This window comes from Sceloporus occidentalis, unplaced genomic scaffold (assembly GCF_023333645.1).
Source record: "Sceloporus occidentalis isolate IW3139 unplaced genomic scaffold, rSceOcc1.0.p SCAF_18, whole genome shotgun sequence".
Classification (NCBI taxonomy): Eukaryota; Metazoa; Chordata; class Lepidosauria; order Squamata; family Phrynosomatidae; genus Sceloporus; species Sceloporus occidentalis.
In genome coordinates this window covers 1,892,661-1,912,958 of record NW_028316998.1, presented here as the reverse complement: position 1 = coordinate 1,912,958, position 20,298 = coordinate 1,892,661, and the positions used below count along the sequence as shown (strand labels likewise).

The 20,298-nt window shown below is 38.6% G+C and overlaps 1 protein-coding gene across 2 annotated transcripts in view; it reads left to right on the top strand.

Annotated features, from left to right (window-relative positions):
• Positions 1–20,298, top strand: part of LOC149302541 (RAB11-binding protein RELCH homolog) — a 33,566-nt gene that overhangs the window by 1,054 nt on the left and 12,214 nt on the right. The window contains exons 2-16 of one of the 2 annotated variants that reach the window (XM_089482249.1): positions 62–157; positions 274–297; positions 5,231–5,343; positions 6,104–6,194; positions 6,909–6,980; positions 7,265–7,405; positions 7,676–7,840; positions 8,268–8,415; positions 13,731–13,887; positions 14,609–14,732; positions 14,855–14,903; positions 15,814–15,893; positions 16,683–16,789; positions 17,231–17,330; positions 19,770–19,852. In XM_089482249.1, the coding sequence (XP_089338375.1) occupies positions 62–157; positions 274–297; positions 5,231–5,343; positions 6,104–6,194; positions 6,909–6,980; positions 7,265–7,405; positions 7,676–7,840; positions 8,268–8,415; positions 13,731–13,887; positions 14,609–14,732; positions 14,855–14,903; positions 15,814–15,893; positions 16,683–16,789; positions 17,231–17,330; positions 19,770–19,852 (1,550 nt within the window). The remainder of the gene's footprint in view (positions 1–61; positions 158–273; positions 298–5,230; positions 5,344–6,103; positions 6,195–6,908; positions 6,981–7,264; positions 7,406–7,675; positions 7,841–8,267; positions 8,416–13,730; positions 13,888–14,608; positions 14,733–14,854; positions 14,904–15,813; positions 15,894–16,682; positions 16,790–17,230; positions 17,331–19,769; positions 19,853–20,298) is intronic. The other variant, XM_089482250.1, reaches the window with a different exon arrangement.

The following is a 20,298-nucleotide window of genomic DNA, read 5'->3' as shown; positions in this document are numbered from 1 at the left end:
AAATTTTGATTTGGTAATGGATATTTGTTCTTGCCTCTTACAAGCTGTCTTTTACTCACAGGTATCGCGGATCTCAGACAGTGAGAATGAAGTCCTACTAATGCTTGGCCGCTGCCTTCCTCATATTGTCCCAAATGTGCTTCTTGCAAAGCGAGAGGTACGCCCTTGTCTGTTTGCATATAAATTGTCCTGATTCTGTGCCACATCTTAAGCTTTGTAGATAACCACTGAAGGCCCTTGACATTGTTATTTCTGTGCATGCCTCAACTCTAGAGGTTGGTTGTGCATCTGTGTCAGGTGAGTTAAGTATCTCTGCATGGTAACCCTACTTGATCCCTCTGTGCGTCAGAGAAAAAAAAATCCTGCTACTGTTAACTTTGTACTGCCCGAGCACATCAGTAATGCTTGTTAAAATATTATTACAATTCCCTTTTGTTACCCGATGTCAATGCATAATTTCAGGACTACAAGGAAGAAGACAAAATGTTTTACGGACACTATTTTAGTTTTAGGTTTCATTCTTTAAATATGTATCATATTCCTATGATTTCACTGATCAGTGTCATAAAAACAAAGTAGAAGTTAGAACCTGGCAATTCTAAGGATGTCTTTATTAGGCTGATTGGTAATATTTGGGGCATAGCCTATTTACTATTCTAGTTATGTGCTATGTGGTCCTTTGCACTAGTCTTATGTTTGTATATATACATATTAGGGATGCACTGAAATGAAAATTCTGAACCGAAAATTCAGCATTCACTTAGCCGAAAATGACCCCCCCACCTAAAAAAAAATAAAATATATACCATATTGGCTCGGATATAGGCCGCCCCCGTATATAGGCTGCACCCTAAAAGTTTGGTGCTTTTTTAAAGAAAAAGTTTCTTCCACTGTCGCCCTCCTTCTCCTCAGCGGATGTGCCGGCACCGGAAGTTGTATACGCGTATTGCGTAGATGTCCCATGCCTGCCCCGCAAGACACCCGGGAGTCTGCTCTGGTAAGTCGGGGGGGGGGGGCAGAGTGGCAGCATATCTCAGGGGGGGCAGGAGGAGGAGGACAGTGGAAGAAACTTTTTCTTTAAAAAAGCACCAAACTTTTAGGGTGCGGCATATATACGGGGGCGGCCTATATCCGAGCCAAACAACCTCCGCTGCCGGTGACCGTCCGCACGATACGCTTAGACAACCTCCCGTGCCGGCACCGCCCCCCCCCCCCCCCCCCCACCGTGGAAAGTGCTGGCAGGGGAGGCTTTCTGAGCGTATCGGAGAGTAGGCGTCGGGCGCTAGACCCCGAATATAGGCCGCACCCCCACTTTAAAGACTTAAAGTGGGGGGGGGGAAGTGCGGCCTATATTCGAGCCAATACGGTATAAATATGATTGATTGCTAACAGCAATCACACTCCTATCATGCCCAGGCATACCCAGATTTCAGCATGATAGGAGTGTGATTGCTGTTAGCAATCAATCAAAATAGGAAAAAAAAAATCAATAACAATTACAGCCTCTCTATGCCATGCTATCCTCCCCCCACCTACACATCTATGCTATCACACACACTCATTCACAAACACTCATTTACTCGTTCATATACACATACTCATATTCCTTCCCTTAATCATGCATGCTAGCTCATACACCCTCCCCCACCCCCTTACCTGAACTGCAGATCTCTCACTCGCAGACTTTTGCAGGGGCCCTGCTGCTTCCCTCTGTGTTGCTCGCACTCTGTGTGAACAACTTCTCTTGTCACGCACAGGGGAAGAAGGAACGGAGTAGAGTCATGTGACGTGTCTCTGCTGGGTTCCTGCTTCTCCTGGCCAGTACAAGAGACGCTGCTCATACACTGTTCGACCAATGCACAGGTAAGCAGCAGGGTTCCTGCGGACTATTATTTTCGGTCATTTTTCTTTATTTCGGCATTTTGCCTATAATGCCCTTTTCGGCCGATATATTTCGGCCACCGATATATCGGTGCATCCCTAATACATATAGTGCTTTAAATTCTCCATGTACCCGTTATAGTGTGTCTTATATTTTGGTGTTGTTCACAGTTTAAACCAGTACAGTGTACCTCTAATCTGTGAAAATTATACTATGCATTGACATTATCTTTTCAAGGGCTTTATTTATTGTACTAGAAACTTGCACTGATCCTGTAATGCATATTACTATTGTGATTTATACCATTCTCAGTCACATACAACCAGTGTGGTCATTTATGTGTGAGTAAAACATGCCATTAATCCACTGCATCCTGTTTAGCTGCATTTCCGTTTATTCTTCAGCATCTGTCCTCTCCATTGACTGACTGTATGTTCCATCCCGATAGAGGTCCTGTTTTTAAAATCAATTAATGGTGAAGGTAGATGCGGTACTCGGTATATAAGCCTTCAGATGTAGCCCAGTTCCTAACATGGAAGCCCAATTCCTGATACGTTAGTCAATATTTGGATCAGTGCTGGATTTCTGAGAATGTATTGCTTGGCTGGGAGCTTTATTTCCTCTTATCCCTGATGTAAGAACCCCCAGTGAAACTTGTAAATATGGTAGCAATGCAATTTACCTTGAGTGTTTCCAAGCATTGTAAATCTTCATCTGTCTCCTACTATGCATTTATAGCAGATAAAATATACATATAGGGAAAAACAACTGGTTTTGTACCTTTTAAGTGTATTGGAGTTTATTTGAAGTTTATTGTTGCAGGAACTGTTTGTTGCCTTTAAATGAGTCATTGATCTGAAATCTGTCGGTGTATAAATTCTTTCCCCCGTTGTACTGAAATGCTTTCTGGTATCCCCTGCATCCAGTTAGACAGACTGGTGGTAGAGGAACCAGGCTTATGGCAGGTGACCATTTAAAGGGGCGCTCCCACAATTTATTTTTTTCTTTTATGTGGCATATTTGTACTGTCAGTACGGTACGTAGCAATGTGTGCAAAGAGCAGCAACTCTTACATAAATGAAATAACTACATGGGAGATCCTGATTCCCCAGCTTGACCCGCAATAAATCCAGCAGCGGCTACAGTCGCATGTCCCTTTCCTAGCTGGAATTTACACACTAAGGAGTGCCTGAACTGACATAATTGGCCGTTTGACCCTATTATTTATATGCTCCCGATAAAAAAAATAAAAAAAAAATCGCCTTGCACATTTTCTTTATTAATTTAATAATGCTCATATTATAGCACATATAAGATCTAATAAAAATGTACAAAATGTAGTAGAATTCTATTCTCCTGTCTGTACAAATTAAGACTTATGAGTGTATACAGAAAGGAAAGCAAGAAATAAAACCACATCAAATGAAGCAAGGTTAACCAAATTTAGAGATAGAAAGTTACCAGATGCTTAGGGTGGTGGTGTTTTCCAGTCTACAAGATGCTTGCAGATCATGAGAATTAGCTCCTGAAATAGCAGAAGATCATGGGTAGGTGAGTACTCATGTTAAATGTAGAAATAATTTACTATTTTTGTGACTTTTTTTTATTTTTTAACAAATACTACTTGCATAGTCCTTACAACCATAGGGCAGTAAACATTGATATAAAAACAAGATGGGAGTTACTGTTTAAATACATTGCAGCTCACTTAGTAAACTTGCCTTCCATTAATATTCATAGTACCCTTCATCAGAATCCTCACAAATTCTTTAAGGTCCGTTTTTTGCCTGTACTATGCGTTAGTCATTGTCTACATTGTCTTGTAATAGTTGTTTTTGTTTTTTTATTCAAGCTCTTGAAACGGTAAATTGTGTGGTAGAGAAGACTTTTTATCTAGATCTTTTCATCTCGCTCATGCCTGGATTTTATATACTTTTTGGCTCACAGATGAACTGTATATTCCTTTCATTCATTTCTAAACATAAACTGTGCAAAGACTTGGCACCCCTACATCTCTCGACATTTCAAATGAGCCTTTAGGAGACTTATGTGACTTTGTGACGTATCAACAGTTATGTGACTTAACATAATGTGCGCAGTTTAATGTATAAACCAGGTTTCCCCTGTTTCTTTTCACACTGTTGTGGAGTTTAGGGATATAGAACACCGATACTCATAACCACTAAGCATTCTTACCTCCTACAAATGAGTGACTTCAAGGGAGGAAAGGAGGGCAGAATGGTTTGTGTGTCAGAGGGACACTTAGGATTAACACTCTGTTTTAGGTGGTTTTCACCAAATGCATTGGCAGGACATTGCCGTAAATTATTATAATGTACAATGTTTATTATTATTGTGTGTATTTTGCATCTGAACCCACAGGATGGCAGCATAAGCAAAGATGTCATGGTGAGGGGTGAAAGTCGGCTCGTAATAATTCTTTGTTGACTCAAGGATTCAATCAAAGCCCCCAGGGCTTGCACTCATATTTATATTATATTTAACCCATCCACATTTATTTTTATTTCTTTGTTGCTCGTGTGGAGATACGTCTTGGAGGAATCTGCATAAACTTCATATTTTTCTGCCTAGTCTGTCCTTTAATTTCTAGCACAGCTTCTTCTTTCATTTTGAGCTTTCATTTGGTTTGCAAAGCTGTTATTATAGCGTAGTACATTATACCACAGCTATGTTAATTTCTTTGTGTGTTTCTGTGGATAAACTGCCAGAAAAAAACCCTCACGTGCTCCCAAGAAATTGTGAAATAAGTTTTATTATGCCCCGGTTCTGGTCCATATGTTCATGCAGCCCTTAGTGTTAATACTCCCAGCTTTTTGGCACAATTGTGTGTGTGTGTGTATGAAAGTGCGTCACCATATACCACAGCAATAAATTTGTCACCGTAAATTTTGAATCTTAAGACATTTGATGGGAAACTTTTATAAGCAACACTTTAGGAAGGGTATAGAGCAAAGAACCAGGCAGCTCATGGAATGTTTTTGTTCTCCAGAAAAATGAATGCTCTTGATATACACATATCCATATACAGATAACTATTGCTAGATCGTCCTGTCAATGATAATGTTTTGGGCGTTCCAATATGTGTATTTATCCAGTATCATTTGATGAGAAATGTCTCCTACTTTACAGTATATGAGCCACAGGTGAGTTGTTTGTACACATTGGAAAGCCTGCTTTGCCATCTGTCGGGTCAATCCTACAACAGAACACAGTCCGTGGTTTACTTCTGGGATCATGCCTGTGCATCGTAATTCATTGTGTTTACTGTATTTCTGCCATTGGCTCATCTCTTGACTTTTTCCTCTTTCCATTCTCTTTGATGTGCAGGAGCTGATACCGCTTATACTCTGCACAGCCTGCCTCCACCCTGAGCCCAAAGAAAGAGACCAGCTCTTGCATATACTGTTCAATTTAATTAAGCGGCCCGATGATGAACAAAGGTATGTGTGTTCACAGTGTGATACAATAATAATTTTGATAACATAAGAGGATTGTGAGCTTTGCGAACATTTAATATGCCCCCTACCGGTGTCAGAAGCCCAGTCTGACATAAAGCTCTACAGCTGTTAAGTGCAGCTTCCATGATTCCCTGCGCACCATCAAAAGGAAGGCAGTTATGGGAGTTGTTAAATTAACCCATCAAGGGTAATTTTTGTGTTTTTGCTATGTCTCAGTGCCCATCTAAAAGCAATTCAATATAACCCCTTGGGGTCAAGTAAAAAAACAATACCATCTCTTATTAGGATATTTCAGTAGAGTCTGTCGCTGTGCCTCGCAGTTTACTCATAAATTCTAAACATGAATAAAAAATACAGTCTGTCCTTAAATGATATTTTATTTTTTAATGCATACTGGAGCCCATTTATAATGCCTATATTAAAATAATCGAAGCACCAACTAATATCAGTTGAAGTAGCGGCAGCCATTCACATGTATGCTAGTAAAACCAGTGCTCAGCTAGCATACGTCTGATTGACTGCTGCTACTCATTGATTTCAGTGGGAGCACTACTTGGCAAGAAGTCTCCGGTTTCTAAGGAATACCTGCATCGATTTGCTTGCAGTAAAATGCATTAAAAATATGGGGAAACTGACATTTCATGTTTGGCAAAATATTAACAAGAGACAGCCGGTAATTTAAAGTTTGTTTCATTATCAATTCTGCATTCTCCTCAAACCACTAATAATTCTTCCCATGCAGACAAATGATTTTGACTGGATGCGTGGCATTTGCCCGTCATGTTGGACCAACTCGAGTGGAAGCAGAACTTTTACCACAATGTTGGGAGCAAGTAAGATACTTTCATTGGGTAAAATAATTAGCTCACGGGTAGCTCACATTCCCAAAATGCAAATAGTATTTACAAATTATATATATTCGTGTGTGTGTATATATATATATGTGTATATGTATATGTGTGTATATATCTCTACATTTTTCCTAAGAAACAAAACTGCAAAATCTAATAGAATTGTTTTACCATAATCCTTCAAAAGTGGACCATTTTGTTTTTGATATTCAACTTAATTGTAAGAGGGATAATTAGCACTACTTAGATGTTACATTGTAACTTATGTAAAATATGGATTGGCCGCTGTGTAAATGCGTTTGTGTCTTAATCCTCTTAATAAAAATGAGAGGTTCTGGATATTTTCCTAATAAATATACAGTATTTAATAAAAGGTTAGAAGAGCTTGGCTCATTGGCTTACATTCTTGATTAAATACAAGCACAGTTAGGAAGAAAAAGCACACCATAGACTACTAACAAATAGTTTGTCTATTCTATCTTTATGACAAGCAAGATAAACTGGCATTTCCTAAATGTTTAGTATTTTAAGGTCTCCTCTAGCCATACTCGAGAGCATAAATGCTTCAGAAGACTTCCTTAATGGGGTAGATCCGGAATAGATAAGATAGTTTGTGTGTAGGAATGTTTTAATTTGTGATTCGATTTTCCTTTCCCTAATGACCAGGAATATTAAAGATCTTGTTCATTCTTTCAGATTAATCATAAATATCCAGAAAGAAGGCTTCTCGTGGCAGAATCTTGTGGGGACCTGGCTCCTTATCTCCCTGTAAGTTGTCTTAATATAATCCACCTGTGACTAAGAGCAGAGAACGTTAGAGTTGACCTGTTTATTGCTTGCCCTGGTGTATGGAGAAATTGCTTGGTAGTGGTAGTTTCGTAACTTGTGTATACTTCACCAAAATGTAATTGATTCTCACATAGGAAAGACCATTTAATCTCACTGTGAGAATTGGGCCGAGATTTTGGGAAGCTGTATTTAGCTACTGTATTAATGAGAGTGATTGCTTTGTTTGAAAATGTTACCAATGGCAAGAAACGCTGTACTTCCAGAAGGAGATTAGGAGCTCACTCGTGCTGTCAATGCTGCAACAAATGTTAATGGAAGATAAGGCTGACATGGTACGGGAGGCTGTGATTAAAAGCCTGGGGATAATTATGGGATACATCGATGATCCTGACAAATACCAACAGGTATGTTTTGTTAAAACTTTAAGCCTCTTTTTTTTTTTTCTTCAATCCTTTAGAATATGTGTATTTTCATTGTATTTATTATACACTTAAAACTTGAGATATGGCTTTGAGTAATGGTAATTAGAGGTGATCTTTTTGTGTTCTCTTACAAGGAATCATGTTTGTGAAACTAGTTTAGCCAGGCAGGAATATAGGTACATGCTTATCTGTGATTTGTGTATCTTCAGATTAGTGTAGCTGTAACGTCTTGTTTTTTGTTCTTCCCATCAGGGTTTTGAGCTTCTTTTGACTGCTTTAGGCGATCCTTCAGAAAGGGTTGTGAGTGCCACTCACCAAGTGTTTTTACCAGCCTATGCTGCATGGACCATGGAACTGGGAAACCTTCAAGCTCACCTCATTCCTACACTCCTCTGCAAAATTGAAAAACTCCTCAGGGTGCGTGACAAGGCCTTGTTGGCTGCATTCTTCTTAATGACCTTATCTACCTCTCATTTCAAGTCTAATGCATACACAGATACTATCTCGTTTGATGTCACATTTTCAGAATAAGCTTTTACTTTTGTACATGGTGGATTAAAAACAAGATCCAAACATAGAATTTCAAGAAACTAAATGCCAAGATGTGTAAATACTTTTATTCCATAGCCATCCATTAAATTGCTAAAATGGAAAATAATTGAAATAATGGCAACGACACAGAGTGCAGACCTGCTCGATTAAAAAAAAAAAAAAAAATCTGTACAGTAGCCTAACATACTGCCATCGCTGTTCGTGTAACAGATTACTTTATTAGTGCCATTGTTTATGCTGCCCTTATCTTTATAATTTACTTATTTAAAAGATGCACTTTTTTTCCTTCTAGGAAGGAGAACACGGACTGGACGAGCATAAGCTGCACATGTATCTGTCTGCCTTGCAATCCCTTATTCCTTCGTTATTTGCAAGTGTGTTACAGAACGCACCGTTTACAAGTAAAGCCAAGCTTCAGGGTGAAATACAGCAAATAGAAGGTATGCTTAAACTGTGATTTAAAGGAACAGCCACTACGTTTTGTTTCAGTGGCTGGTGAAACGAACATGTGTGTCACCTCCGCCAACCTGTCTGCTGTACATGTGTGCCCAAGTGTCGAGGGTGAATGTTTGCGCCCTTTGAGCGCATTCCAACTTGACCTTTATTTGCCATGGTGTGCTAGTCCGCTGAACGGGAGAATGCATCATCGAACCTAAACTGTTGGGGCCCAGGTTTTCTGCAGATCGTTTCTTAAAAAACTCTGCAAGTTACTGGATGGCTTGGGGAACTTTGTTAGTAGTCAATGGCAAGGCTCGTCTTGTTTAAAATATCCACCATCTCCATCTTTGCCAGGGCATGATTCCGTCTGTCAGACGATCTTGATCTTTGTGGTCTGGAGCTGTGTGTCTTACATAGCCCTTTGCAAACACTGGCAAATATAGACCTTTTTCTGGTGAGCTCTAAGTAGGACGGCAGTGGTTGCCAAACAAAGATTGATCTGAATTTTCCAGCTCCTAGCCTTCTTCTGTCTACTAGCACTTAAAATAGATTTACTGCCTTTGTGACTGTCTGACTCAACTGTCCTGACATGTGAGGCTTCGTAATATCCTGAGCCGCTATCCTCTCTGGTTTATTTGCTACTTTTATACCTTTTGATTATATGCATTCTATTGCTTTTAAAATGATTTCCGCATTATTCACCCATGTGCCCAGTGTGCCTAATCCCTGCTTAACTGTATGCTGCCCTGTTTTTTTTTTTGTTTTTTTTTACTAAGTAAATTAAAAAGTTTTATTATAAGCGACACACAATGTACATTCTGCCAATCAATTTCTACTTGTATACTGCATTCCTGTGCCAAGTTTAAAACTGCTTTACACCAGAGGACATGTTGCCTATTGCATCCCTTGTGTTCTTAGACTACAGCATTTTTTTTTCCCCCAAACTATATATATTTTTCGGTAGTCCCAAATATTTTCATATCATTAACGGTCTCTGTAACACAGGGGTGGGCAATTAATTTTCCCATGGGGCCACATGAGAAATTGGAATGGTTTTAGAGGGCCAGACCTCTACAAACTACAAACTCCGAAGCCTTGTCCATTTTGTTAACTTATGTGCTGTTTAATAAAGTTATTCAAGCCTACGTCATTGGTAGAGGTGCTTGAATAAGTAAGGCCTGAATAACTATTAGCACAGCACAGAAGTGAACAAAATGAACAAGGCTTCGGAGTGCATACCGTATTTTTCGCTCTATAAGACGCACCTGCTGATAAGACGCACCTAGATTTTAGAGGAGAAAAAAAAGGAAAAAATATTTTGAGCTAAAAAATGGGCTAAAATATTTATTACAATAACTGAATAAGCTATGAACACAGTAAGACACACGCAGTAAGACACACACAGACACAGTAAGACACACACAGACACAGTAAGATACACACAGACACAGTAAGACACACACAGACACAGTGAGACACACACAGACACAGTGAGACACACACAGACACAGTGAGACACACACAGACACAGTGAGACACACACAGACACAGTGAGACACACACAGACACAGTGAGACACACACAGACACAGTGAGACACACACAGACACAGTAAGACACACACAGACACAGTAAGACACACACAGACACAGTAAGACACACACAGACACAGTAAGACACACACAGACACAGTAAGACACACACAGACACAGTAAGATACACACACACACAGTAAGACACACACACACAAACACAGTAAGACACACACACACAGTAAGACCTCCCTCCCTAACCCCCCTTCTCAGTATCTCCCCTCTAACTCCCTAACCCCCCCTTCTCAGTATCTCCCCTCTAACTCCCTAACCCCCCTTCTCAGTATCTCCCCTCTAACTCCCTAACCCCCCCTTCTCAGTATCTCCCCTCTAACTCCCTAACCCCCCCTTCTCAGGATCTCCCCCCCCGCCCCGGTCACTTACCTTAAACTCCTGTGTTGGAAGCGTGAGGCGTTTGTCTCGGGTGCCGGCGCTTCACTGCTGATCGCCGGCGTCTGACGTCATATGCCGGCGCCCAGCGTAAAGCGCCGGCACCCGAGACAAACGCTTCCAACACAGGAGTTTAAGGTAAGTGACCGGGGCGGGGGGGGGACACCGGACTCATTGGTGAGTCACCAGGACACTCCTTGCGGGCCGGTCCGAGCTATTCAGCGGGCCGGATGTGGCCCGCGGGCCGTGCTTTGCCCAGGTCTGCTGTAACAGTACCAGCAATTACTATTCAGAATGAAGAAGAAAAAACAAAAGATGAACCGTATATTTCAATGGATACTGTGATATCTTTCATATTTCAACATCTGCAATTATTTCATACATAACACATTCTCAATAATCAGTTTGCCATCATCTTACAGCACGTTAAAAATTGTTTTGCTGGTTCGTATACGTATTATGGGCATACAATTTTCATGAGTAATAAATAAACCATTTCGTATTTTTTAAGGGCTGAAGCTCAGTTTAATACGAATAACTAACTTTAAAATACTTAAGGCTGTGTAAACATGTGATATCAAGGTATTTTTTGGGGGGTTTTTTTGTCACTTACTGTGATATGTCAAACATTATGAGAACCTATCAGAATCAGAAGGATTTAAGTTATTTTGTAAGGGGCTTAAATGTATTTATTTAGCTTCCTAAGGGAACCTGTATGGCAACCGATATCTTTAGAACACCTGTAAGAATATATGATGCCGCTCGCTGATCTTTAGCCCCCTTAAGATAAGATGGTGATAAATGGCTCTGCTTCTGTGTACAACAGCCCAAGCATCTGGATATCTGGTATAAACGACGCTCTTTCCTTCAAATCAGCAACAGACGTATACACCTTGCTCTCCGCGGAAATGAAGGGCTTCCAGCAGATGTTCCCTAAAATCTATCCTTTATTGAAGATACTATCAGAATCGGCAAAAACAAGGGAACAGCCACCACACATGTGGCGCTTAGAATTTTAATGTATTTATAATAAAGGATTGTTTTCAAGGAACGTGTGATGGAAGCCCTTAATTTCCATGGAGACCTCCCTATGCCTCTCATTTACGCTCTCAGGAGTTCTTTCAAAATAAATAATTTCCAGTACTTGCAGAATATGCTCTCCTAAAAACGCTTTTTTTTCACATAGGCAAGATGCCACACCTCTGTAATTTGGGTAATAACAGAATTATTAACAGAGGTGAAGGCTGCAAATATACCATCAGTAGGCACATGTCCAATAACCCATAGTTAAAGCTGCTGACATTTAGTTCATTGCAGTCAACTTTCTAGGCTAGGTCAAAGATTTATGTGTGTTTTTTTTGATGAGACTGCGTATTTTAAAATGCTACCTGTGGACCAATTTAGCCCTACACCCAGACAGATGGTCCTGAACTAGTATTAAAGATATTCATTAAAACCTTTTAATAATAATAATAATAAGCAACAAAATAACTTGAATAATCTCTAGATCTCTGTAAAATTCAAAAACCAGCATATATTTAAGACTGATTTGATCCCAGTAATATGAGAGCTGTACAGGTAGTCACACTGCTGGCACCAAACAAAGATCTTCATTCCTTGTAGACATTTACGTCTCCTCAACTCACTTTGCCTCCTAAAGTGGCCAGAGCCGATTCTCTCTGTGGAATCATTATTAGGTGTGCAGCTAGATATTCAAATTACTTTGAATGAACTCTATTGAACACTGTTTAAATACATAGCATGTTAACCTAGAAATGCAGGTGGATCTATGAAACCAATCCAGATATAGAGTATGGGCTCACAATGTTGTCTTGACGTTGATGTGATACACAGTGGTTGCTCTTGGGATTGGTGTTAGGGGTTATGTATAAAAGTGACAATTTTGCAAAATTGTAGCACAATTACTTGCACAAACTAGTGGAGTACTGTACATTTTGATATTTTCTATTGGTTGCTCATTACAGCTATGGCTCATTTAAAAAAACAGACATGGGGAAAAGTCTGGTTAAAGGAATAATTACTGGTATAGCTTTTACAAACGGTTACCACAGACTGAAGCTACAATGTGGAAATCCTTGAGCAGCGAGGTATTGCAAAAGATCAGTGGCCAGCCCATTACAAACGTTTTTTTTCTTCAGAAACTGGTTCCGGCTTGTGGCTTTGAGTCAAGGGTTTTTTGTTATTTTTATATAAATTTAGAGAAGCAGTTGTTCATATGTGTCATTTTATTGTGTTATCTAAGCAGTGTGGTACATAAGCAAATATTCAGTATGGAAACTAAAATACTATGTATTAACTATGTATTATGGCGTTTTCTATTCCTTACAGACTAGCATTATGCAAGACATTGTCTGAATCTTGTTTCAGCTTCTCTCATTGACATACCGCTTGTTTTGCCCTTTTTTTAATACACAGCTTGTCTCTCTAGTGCATTCCATTCTATTTTCTTAATTTTGTCTTTATTTCATTTTGGCGTTTTTCCTTTATTTAACCAATTCACAACAATGTCGTCTGTCACTGCTTCCAATTGTTTATAGATTATCAAGCATGATGATCTATTGCGGACAGTGGCGTCTCCAGCTTTCATATTTCGGTGGGCACATGGGGGGGGGGACAGGGCCAAAGTATTGGGGGGCAATTAATAAAACACTACATATACACTATATATATATATATATATATATATATATATATATATATATATATATATATATATATATATATATATATATATATATAAATTTGTGTGTATAACGGTGTAAGACAGGAGTACACATTCATGCTTGTACACATTCATGCTTGTACACATTCATGCTTGTACACATTCATGCTTGTACACACCCATGCCAGTAGGAGAAGGGACACTAGCACCAAATGCACATTAGATCACAGTTGGCATAAGAAACTGCCCTTATATAATATGAGGTGAATTTGCCTTTACTAAATGTTTGTTGCGAAATATACATTTACTTGGTTTGAAGTGAAAATAATATATATTAGACTTCTAAACTTTAATGATTGCTATATTTGTGAAATCGATCACAGCTCTTTCTCAGTGCTTTAAGGCACACCACAGTCTGCCAAATGAACACTGTTACAAAATGTTTTATTCACCGCTCCTAAACCCTCAATGTCTTTTAATATTCTTATATTGCCATATAATTTTTTGTATTTCAACATACTATTTTATATTTATACTAGATCAGACAGTTGAAGCTTTTTTCCAAGCCTAATACTGCCCCCTTTTTTTTGGGGGGGGGGGGAAGCTCCCTTGACTTTGCCCTTGACACTGTTTGTGTCTTTTGTACTTCTCAGTCACTAGGTTTCCCCGACCAGTGTCCCCTCTTCAGGATGTTGCAACCATCATTGGGAGTCGGGAGCAGCTGGCCGTGCTCTTACAGCTGTATGATTACCAACTGGAACATGAAGGGACCACAGGCTGGGAGAGTTTACTCTGGGTCGTTAATCAACTGTGAGTAGATTACCTGCGTGTAGTAGCACCTACTCCTTTAACACCACCCATAATTACAAAACAAATCTGAACATTTGGCTATACCCATGGCATACCATGTCTAGTGAATTGTAAAATCAAAGCATAGCAGAAATTAACGGCGCTGTTCCATGTGTGCAAAACATCAATAGAACTTTCTAAAGCGCTAAGCAAATGAACCTTCGCAGATCTGTCGCTTATCTTTGCTAATAATCCTTCAGAAGAAAATAATTAAACATTCAAGGAGCTGTTTCGGGTTTTTTCAGTCTCTGTGCCAGTGTCGTAGGCAAAATGACAGCTAAAAATATTACATGAAAAATGATTTCTGGGAAGGGTTTGGTCAGTGAACAGTTTAATGTTTCTAAAGCTGCGTTTACATCCGCTAGATTACATAGAACCTTTATGATGGTCTTGAAATACCAGAAGCCATCTGGATCAATATACCATATTTTGACAAAAGGCTTAATAATGAAATTTTTATTGAAAATCTGTAGAACACAGAATGTGTTACTAAGTTCTAAACTGAATCGGCCCATGGAAAAATATGGTTCTGATTTACAGCATTTTGTTAGTAGCCTGTACTTGTGTTTGGGGGGATTTAGTGTTCCTGAATACTTCTAATATTGCAATTATCATTAAAAAAAAAACCAGTATCAAATCTTACTACTTCATCAAATTCAACCCTTTTCCTTTCAATTCCTAGACTCCCACAGCTTATAGAAATAGTTGGCCGAATCAATGTGGGGTCCACAGCCTGTGTTCATGAGTTTTCAAGGTTTTTCTGGAGACTGTGCAGAACTTTTGGAAAAATATTCACAAACACCAAGGTAAAAATACATTTGTGTTTGACTTGTAGGAAAATATTCACCTTCCCAGATGATGACTCTTGGAGCAGGGTCTGTGTAATGTATTATATGATTGTTAAACTAACTGTCCCAATCACCTTTAGGTTAAGCCACAGTTCCAGGAAATCTTAAGACTGTCTGAGGAAAATATTGGTAAGTGCTGTATATTATATATATATATATTGTATATAATCTGAATGTGTACAGTGCAGTAACTTCACTAGCTGGCTGGCAGAAATTCTATATTTTTTTTTCCCTACTGGGACTGATCTAAGCCTGTTCTAACATAACCTCGCTAAGATTTTAACGCTCATTTATAAAACACATCATTATTAATCTATAAATGAAATAAAAATAGTGTGATCTTTCTATTTACGACCAGATAGCTTCGATCCTATACTTCAACTTTGGTGCCAGAGGAGCTTCACTAACCAGACCACCAGGTTCCTTTCTGTATTCCAATCCAAGAACACTTTAGTTTCAAGATAGCAATTTTAGGCAAAATCAAGAAATGATTGCCTGTTTTGGAGCATTGTGTGTTATGATTAATATTTCCCTTTAACGTTACACCAACTTATAGGGACACATTTCCGAAATAAGCCATTGCGTAATAATACTTTTCACCTGTTTTTTCAAAGGTGAGCAGGTTTTCACTTAATATTTTTATATTTGTTGGATGCAGGTTTATGTAAGGTGAAAGGTATACTTTACAGTTCATTTACTTTGAATGTTTATTATGAAATAATTCAATTGGGATGTCAGGAGGTTGACTTGCAAATACATCTGCTAGACAACTACCAACGCAATGTCAAACTATCTCCAGAAAAAAATACTTTTTTAATTCATTTTTTTTTTTAAACTTTTTTGGGATCCACAGGTTTTAAAAAGGTTAAGTATTTTTTCTGTTTATAAATGCCATATTGTGGACAGACCCAGAAACAAATCTAGTCCAATGTGAGAAATCACTTTTCTCAGACTAAGTTAGTATTTTTTAATACATTCCTTATAAACATGTTTCCTTTGGTACTATTATCATTTAATCTTTATATGATTTTTGGCTTAGATTGTGCCGCAGGGAATGGAGTTCTTACAAAGGCCACAGTTCCTATTTATGCAACTGGAGTGCTTACATGTTATAATCAGGTAAGCCGTTTGTATTGTACATAATTGTTTTTACCTACATAGTGCTATAGATACTCTTGGGTTAGTGATACTTTTTTTCCTCGTGGCTCAGTGAGACAAATAATGTTTGCCACGCTGGTATTTTTTCTTTCGCTGAAATGATACATTTTTTCAGCTAACTCACTTGTTTTATTTACCGCATCCTGGCAGGCAGCCCCACTACTCATCTATGCCTAGATACATGGGGGCCCGTCCATTAAGCCTGGAGCAGAGCCATGTGGTTTAAAGGAACAGCTTAACAATTACATTGAACATGATTGTTCCTTTAATAAATCCCCTAACCATACTCATTGGTGCTGTGCAAAGTATGCTGGTAGTTTATTTGATTTTAGACCTTTATTACATAACTTGTAGCTCTAGCCTAACACAAATCTGATCCAATACCGAATTTCATGGACACCATTCTGTTGTGGGATGCTATAAGAAGCCCCCCTTCCCTTTTTTGTGTAGGTACTTTACTTGTAATTTCACATATAGCTATTTAGACCTAGAGTTTTAAGCAGCATTTACAAAATTAGTGGATTTTGGGCTTGCTTTGGCTTTTTTGGTGGGTCATTTTTGGGCAGCCCTGGATAGAGTGCTTAGTGTGTTTTATTTACAAAACAGCCATATTTTTGGATTGAAGGGCCAGTCAGATGACATATAGAGATTAATTTTATAAGGTTTCCATGTGAACACATTATCTGGCTAAGATTATCTGATGTTTAGGTTATGAGTAAGTCACTGTCTGCCATATCATGCATCTTACAGGAAGAAGACCGTAAACTGCTGGTTGGTTTCCTTGAAGACGTAATGACCATGCTTTCATTATCACATGCGTCGCTAGATAGCTTAAAGGCATCGTTTGTGGAACTAGGGTAAGCAAATTTTTTACATTTGTATTATTCCCGTTACTGCTAGATTACATATAATGGGAGCAGGAACAATCTTAACTTTTTTTTTGTTGTGTTTTTTGTTTGTTTGTTTTTTTGTGGAAATTTTCAACACTTTCTTTCAGGAATCAGTTTTATGCTCTTGTTTTATTCTTGGCTGCTAGTTAAATTGGACAGTCTGATATCCATCCTCCTTAAGAATCTGGATCCTTTGGTTCCCTTTATAACTTTGCTTTGGTGCTCACTGCGTCTTGGTGCATTGGGACAACAAATGTGTTTCTGCTTTCTGTGCTATTGCATGGGATTAATAAAGATACTTTTCTAACATTATATGAAAGAGTTCTCCATTAAAGTTATTTCCTCATGCTCACAAGTACAAGTATTTGCCCCACGTATGAATTCGTAACAGTTTTGCTTTCTTCCTAGCACAAACCCTGCGTACCACGAGCTGCTGCTAACTGTGCTTTGGTATGGGGTTGTCCACACGTCTGCACTTGTTAGATGCACTGCAGCCAGAATGTTTGAGGTCAGTGATAATTTCCCTAACAACTGTTGAGAATGTTATTTAAATATCTGTTAATGTATTGTTTTCTCATTGATAAAGTGTGCTGTGAGATGAGGCAGAAAACATTGTGATATTTGTGTGATAAGAGCTTTTTTCTTTTTTTTTTGTATTAATTATTAAAATATTCCAGATGCTTGTACTGTGAATTTCCATACTAATCCCAAAGACTGCTATCACCCTTTCAAATTCAGAGAAGTGAGCTCTCACCCCTAATTTACCTAAACTAACAGGAATAAAGTTCAGATATCTGCCTATTTGTCAAGAGATTGTACATGATAATGTGTACTTGGCATGCGACCTGCATAGCATGCATGCTATGCGGGTCGCATACTGTCAAATATGACAGTCTGCACCTGGCGAAAGCGAAATCATGGCAGTGTAATGATAGATTTGTGTCATTAACAACAATTTCTCTTCGAGATAAAAGGGATTTTCCAGAATCAATTGTTAACGCAAGAGATATTGAAGAGCCTACCGTGTCTATTTTTATTTAGACGATAAGGAAAGCAGATATCGGTCTGCTTTGCAACATCTCATAGAAATTACATTCTGCATTAAATCCCTGCTTTGGTTGGTGGAACAGAATTACACAATCACTCGTTACGAGAAAACAATGGTGTGGTTGACTTCTCAAACCAATTTTGTGACCTGTGGTTATCCAATATATCTAGATGGAAAAGAAAACTTGATCATGTTTCTTTTCCTGATCTAATAAAAAATGTAAACTCCAAATGTATTAAATATGCAAGAAATATGAACATTCTGCATGTTTGAAGTTAGATTCACATACCATCACCAGTGTGTGTGTGTGTGTGTGTGTGTGTGTGTGTGTGTGGTCTATACTCTGTTTCCCCAAATATTACTGCTGAATAGAGCTGAAACAACTAATCAACTAAATCGATAATGTTGACAACTATTTTCATTATCTGTTAGTTTGTGCTGTACCCAGGCCAACTATTATTTTAAGGTTTAACAGATAGATGCTACTTCGGAGGTGAGTGAAGAAGACTCCCTGGTCACCTCGTTAAATTTATTTTAAATAAAAAAAATTGGCATATTTTTTATCTCATTAATCAAAACTAATCGATTATGAAAATAATCGTTGGTTGCAGCCCTACTGCTGAGATGTTGATTTGAACATAGCAAAATATAAATTTCATCTGCTAGACCTTAAATCTTAGCCTTCAGGATAAGGCTTATGTCTATCCTCACCGCCCCCATATGTAAAGAGGTATTCTTACGTGATCTCTACTTTTTGGCTTTAGCTTTTTTGCTTGCCTGTTTGCATTAGAGGACATTGATATTAATAGAAGAGGTTATGTCACCCCCCTTGGCTTGTGTGGCAACCATGAGCTGGTGGAAGAAACAGACCTCTTCACAGCTTTTATCGTGATGCTGCATTATTAATGTATTAACAATTTTACTGGCACGTAAACCGCGTGTGTTGGCACTTCAGGGTAACTTTGGGCAAGTTAAATTTAATTTCTCTTACATAACCGATCTGGCTCAATATATCAAGGTGCTCAGGCACACGATAAGCATGGTCTTTGGGATTTGTATGCAGAATGCATGCAATTATTTTAAATTAGAGTCTTGATTTCTTGAATTTCTGTACCCATTCGTTAACAATCTGATGTCACCATTTAGGTAATAATGGTGAAGCTAGTGAAAGATTGCTTGACTCAAAGGAAATACTCTTTTTGTTCACTAGTGTATTGGATTATATAGCAACAGGGCTTTGATATTGTCGGCACAAGTCGAGAGTTGTATAAACAGCTTAAAAAAACGGCTGAGGTTATTTATAAAAAGTGATTTTTGTGTGAAGTTTGAAATTAGTTATCACCATAGTAACCACTGGACTTGCCCAATCGCCATGATCATTCTGATAGTTGGTATGGTGCTGACGCTACATTTCAAACTTTATATCAAATTCACTTATAATACATACTTCCCCAGTGTATTTTCTGGTTTAAAGGGGATACTTTGTATATACTGCTGAAATATTTTTGAAGTGTAGTTCCTGTCCTTGGTCACCCACTACCAACTATATTTGTTTTGCTACATGTAGAAATTGTAGTGGAAGCATTTTATTTGTCATGACGTACCAAGGAGAGTAGTATGGAACTGGATATTTTACAGATTAATCCAATGCATTGAAAAGATTTGGTTGCTTGCCTTTTCTTTTTAAGAGTAACATCTTGGTTCTTATTGTGTTTCTTCATCTTCTCCTTCTTTCCCTGCCGATACAATGCTTTAGTGTGGAAATAGTTGCCTAGCTTTTTGATTTTTTTTGTTTGCATTTTGTTTTTTCTCCCCCTTATATCTGGCTCAATGTCATTCCCTCCGCATTTGACTCTGCTAAATCTGCAACACGCGTGGCACCGCTCTCCGGTAAATCAGCTTTTGGTGAAAGGGGTGAATGAGACTTTGGTAGCTCAGCGAGTTGTGCCTGCTCTCATTACTCTCTCAAGTGATCCTGAAATGTAAGTTTTCTCGCTGCTTTATATCGAAAGCATCCTCATTGTAAGAAATAACCCATCAGTCTGTGAAAAAAGTTGTAAAGTATTGTAAATGTTCTTTTAGTTTCAATTTTTTAGTGAGGTTTCTTATAAAGAAACACTTTACCACCACAAACTGGTCCCTTTTTATTGGTCTCCATAGACTTTTGGGTCATGTCTTTCAAGTGGTATGATGCTTATTATCTTTATTCTATTCTCGGGGGGGGGGGGGGGAGCGATATCTGTAAAGTTCTTCTGGAACAATAAAGAAAGAGAGAGCTGAGATAGGTGTATCTGCCCATCCACAGCCACTGCTAACTCCTAACACACGTTCCTGTAACAGTTTACCAGACCCTTTTTCATTGCATGTTGACCGTTACAGCTGATTCTACGAGGCATGCGTGAAACCTTAGTTGACAAGCGAGTTGCTC